This window comes from Aplysia californica, unplaced genomic scaffold, assembly GCF_000002075.1.
Source record: "Aplysia californica isolate F4 #8 unplaced genomic scaffold, AplCal3.0 scaffold00099, whole genome shotgun sequence".
NCBI lineage: Eukaryota > Metazoa > Mollusca > Gastropoda > Aplysiida > Aplysiidae > Aplysia > Aplysia californica.
In genome coordinates, this window is record NW_004797369.1 from 1,633,180 (window position 1) to 1,637,745 (window position 4,566).

The 4,566-nt window shown below is 38.8% G+C and overlaps 1 protein-coding gene across 1 annotated transcript in view; it reads right to left on the reverse strand.

The window, feature by feature from the left end:
• LOC101859319 (peripheral plasma membrane protein CASK) overlaps positions 1–4,566 on the reverse strand; it is a gene marked incomplete at its 5' end in the record, with an annotated part of 33,909 nt that overhangs the window by 11,244 nt on the left and 18,099 nt on the right. The window contains 4 exon segments of the mRNA XM_013080779.2: positions 805–839; positions 1,140–1,361; positions 2,928–3,075; positions 3,435–3,533. Coding sequence (XP_012936233.2) covers positions 805–839; positions 1,140–1,361; positions 2,928–3,075; positions 3,435–3,533 — 504 coding nt within the window.

The window sequence follows — 4,566 nt, forward strand, 5'->3', positions numbered from 1 at the left end:
GTCTATCTGTTTCCATGATGTCCTCGCTTTTTCAATTTCCGCTTGTACCGCTCGCCTCCATGTCATCTTTGGTCTTCCCTTATTACGCTTTCCTTGTGGGTTCCACGTTAATGCCTGCCTGATGATGCTTGTCGGGGGTCTCCTCAGGGTGTGTCCAATCCATTTCCATTTCTTCACCTAAATATCTTCCTTTACTGGCCTTTGGCTTGTTCTCTCCCACAGTTGAGCATTCGTGATTTTGTTGTATTTCCTGTAAAATTTGCTCTGCAGGTGTTTGATGGTCTTATCACAGGAGCTATGATTTGTTGATATTTTAAACTGTTTTACACAATGGAGAACAGTTCAAAAGCAGAAAGTTTCACCTCAGATCTGGCAGACTGAGCCAAAAGGTAAATTCAGCTCAAGCAAATACCAAATCAAGGCAAGGAAAGAATCAGATATGTTAGGAGGGTGCTCTAGTGTGGTTTGCTGCTTCTTTCCAATCAAACATCTATTGTCCTTATCTCTTCTTCTCCTTTTTTGTTTGTTACTCTCATGTAATACCTCTAATCTTCAGCACTTAAATGACCTCACTGTATTGCAAGCGCCATAAAACTTTTGCTAAAACAAAACGATACCAACTCCTCAGTGTAAGATTCCGTCATACGTCATTTTTTCAAGTGGCACATGGCAAAGTCTTCTGCTCAGCAGTTAAAATGCTAATTATTCTTCAAGACAAACACCACAAATCACAGGGTTCCTACTCATCAAGAAGTACAAATTTCCTGGGTTGTTTTTTTTCGGTTGCCCCCTAGAATTTGTGACCATTTTCAAAGGGATCTTATTTTTTGATATAACAGCTGGGAGGAGGAAATGAAAAGAAATGCAAGATAAATTTGTAACATAGTCACAGATAGTCCCTTTTCCTAAGTTGTCAAGGACAGGGGTTGTATGAAAATTGTAAGGTAAACAAAGTCGCGATTCCGCCAATTTCATGAAGGGCAGCCCTTTAATTTCCCAGCTGTCTCAAGTATATTTTCGTTTCTATTCATTTTCAAGGTGATTTCTCGATCAGGAAATCTGAAAATGAAAGGCCTGGCTTTTTCTCCTTTTCCCTGTTGAGAGGGAACCCTGAAATCAACATGACCGTCTCTACTCACGAGGTATGGGATAAGCAAACTTATCCGGATGTCCAGTGATGAGGGTGTTCTTAATGTGTCGACGCCCGACCCCGTGTGCACCGAGAAGCACCAAGGTCTTACGCATGAACTGTGGCAGTCGCACAACCTCTTCGTAGGTTACAAGGTCAAGTTGATCGAACACAGCATTATGCTTGGCCAGGTACTTGTCCTTCTTTTTCCGGGCAAACCATGAACAATTGGCTGAAAAAGAAAGCAGAGAATGAACATATTGTAAATCATTCTTTTTGCACTACATTTTAAAACAACATTAAAAGACCTTAATTTCTGGAATGCACATTATTATGTGTTCACTATTTTGGACAGATGTTTTGATTCTGGCATAATGTTGATCAGTCATGGGGAAGCATGTCCACGTCACAGCTTAGATTATGCAATTCTTTTTTGTGAGGCAGCGGGGTGGAATCAGGCTCTCGTCAAAATAATCAAAGTGAAGAAACTTGCATTTTTCTGCAGGTTTGTGAATTTTTATCAAATTTTCGTTTTTTGGCTCAACACCTTTCGTGCCCATTAAAGAACTCATTTCTGCGTGGATGTTTCTGAAAAACACTGATTAAAGGTAAAATAAATGTAAACTTTCAGTTGCCACGGACTCTTACTCTTAAGCTAAGGAAAAAACTAATCTTTGGCGGCCATTTTCTCACTAATGTTACCTCTGAAAACAGGTGACCCCACCTCCTTCATTCGCAAATATCTCGACTTGTATTCAAGATAAACGGGTATTTTTTTCATCCAAATAAAGACAGATGAACACGCTTTAAGATGATACCAATAAATCTACACGCCCAAAAATTGACAAGAGCCTGATTCCACCACGCTGCCTCACCTATATATCTTGCAGGCCATAAGTAGGAGAAAATGGGTGAAATTGGTTGACCAAGCTCTCAAAAGTGAGACAAAAACTGACACTTCAGCATATTTACGTCATAAGGGCATTTTATGCGATAAAAATCTCTGGATTGATAACAACGACGACATGAGACAACATATAAGATCAACTGCTTCTAGCAGGGCAGGAAACTATTGATTGTAATAGTAAAGAAGGAGAGTTTTGTTTTGATTAATTATCACCTCATCGAGGGCCACATTCATTATTAATTACAGATTCGACTCGCAAGCCACACTGAAACTGCTCACAAGTCGGGTCTTGCCCGCAATCTGTAGTCTGCTCATGTCTGATGTAGAAGGGTCTATAGGTCCAAAATAAAGGTCTGAATATTTGACCTTCACCAGCTAAATATATTCGAAGGTTCAAAATAAATCTCTGCAAAATCGACTTTGCTCAACTAGATGCATTCGTAGGTTCAATATAAGTACGCATCCAACTGAACAGCGAAAGGAAAGATGGCTCTAGTGTTTCTTCTTTGTCAATGAAAAGAACATCAACGCTACAAACAAGAAAAGCCTACAATACCATTTTTTTTTTGGAGTAAAAAAAGCATATCGACACAATAATGGCTATTTAGTGCTGGGAAAAGTAAGACACAGACAGATCCTACAATATGAAAAGTGTCAGCAGTTTTACTAACAATTGCCTCAAAACTTCAAGTTCCTTTCAGAATTTCACAGATCTTAGGGGGTTCAATCAAGTTTGGGAGATTTCAACAAACTGGGAGGATTTTATCAAACTGAGTGCGAGATTTCATCAAACTAACAAGGGTTGCTCATTTGTCAACTGATCAAATAGATTCAATCATAATGATCAGACAGGATCAGAGCAAGAAAAGTCCAATAATCTATCGAGCCTACCTGCATGCTCGTGTTTGGCCCTCTCGATGGCTGCGCAAGCTGTCCTCCACTCCTGCAGCTCAGGGGAGGGAATGAGGCCGGCAGGCCCCGAGCTCTCGTTGTCCCATTTCTTGGCCTGCCACCAGTCCGAGTCATCTTTGCTTATGATCTAGGGATGAGGATGATAGACCATGACGGCGATGGCTGATTTATGATGATGGTGATGGAGGTGGTGATGGTTGGTGATGATGATGATGATGATGATGATGATGATGATGATGATGATGATGATGATGATGATGATGATGAATGATGATAACAATGACTGGTGATGATGATGATTAATTAATATGATGATGATGATTAATTAATATGACGATGATGATGATGATGACGATGTAATGATGATGATGATGATGATGATGATGATGATGAGGAGGAGGAGGAAGATGAGGAGGAGGAGGAGGAGGAAGAGGAAGAGTCGGAGGATGGGGGTGGATGAATAAACTCATTGATGCTGAGACTTACTCGCAATACGTCTCCAACTCTGAAAGGCACCCCGGCCTGGGAACAAGGAATGAGGTCATCGTCTCGTGGGTCATAATTAAACAACGCCCGCACATAAATCTGAAAGAAATAAAGAAGTTTTTGGTGTTAAGGCATATTTAGTACCTAAGTATATCATTCCCTCATAGCTTATACAGATAAGAGCTCGTTATATATCAATTTATGATAACAGTTCTTCAGCCTATAAATGAGAATATCCCTTACTTGACAATGATTAAAAATTCCTGAGGGGAACTGATTTGTTTTAAGAGGTTGAACAGCATTTCAACCTCACATATTTTGATACGCTTGAAAACTTTAACTATTTCTACATGTAGCTTAGAAGTTTAAAAAGCACTTGGACAGTTACGTTATACAGGTAGTGGGAAGTTCATCTCACTCAGGCTATCATTGTACTGGTAAATCAGAATAAGTCTCTACTGTCTCTCAAATAAATGACACAATCATGGATGGTTTTTTTTTTCACAATCTGAAAATGAGCGAGAATTGCTCCAGTTTAAACAATATTGGCGACAGTAAATACACTATAATGTAATTCATTATTTTGGAATGGCCTTACGTAATGCACAAGACAAGTCTGAAAAAGTCTTTATTGAATTTTTCAGAAATATAAGACAACTTCCAGAGAAACTGATTTGATCTAAGATTTTAAAAATGCTTTTAAAACAGGTAAATATAAGTGACAGTTCAGCTAGAAAAAGCGACGTGGAGAAAAGAAATCAGTTTTGTTTCGTAAAAAAGGTGAGAAATAAGAACTTTAAAATTCAAATAACTTTCTGGTGAGATAAAAATAAATAACACAGTATAATATGCATCAACATTTCTGAGATTCTTTCGCAAGAATAGGTCTGGGTAATCTCACGGCTGTCTACAGAAATAAGTTACACAAATTGCATGCGGGTAAAAACAGTCCACAGACATTTCCAATGCAATGGAGAGCTGCAACACAAAAGAATAAGATGATATGACAAGCGCTGGAACATAGGTAAAAAAAAGATTACATATATAAATGTATTAACACACAGGCGTACACACAAATATAATATAGGTGTGTATAAGAGTACACACACATACACACACACACACACACATA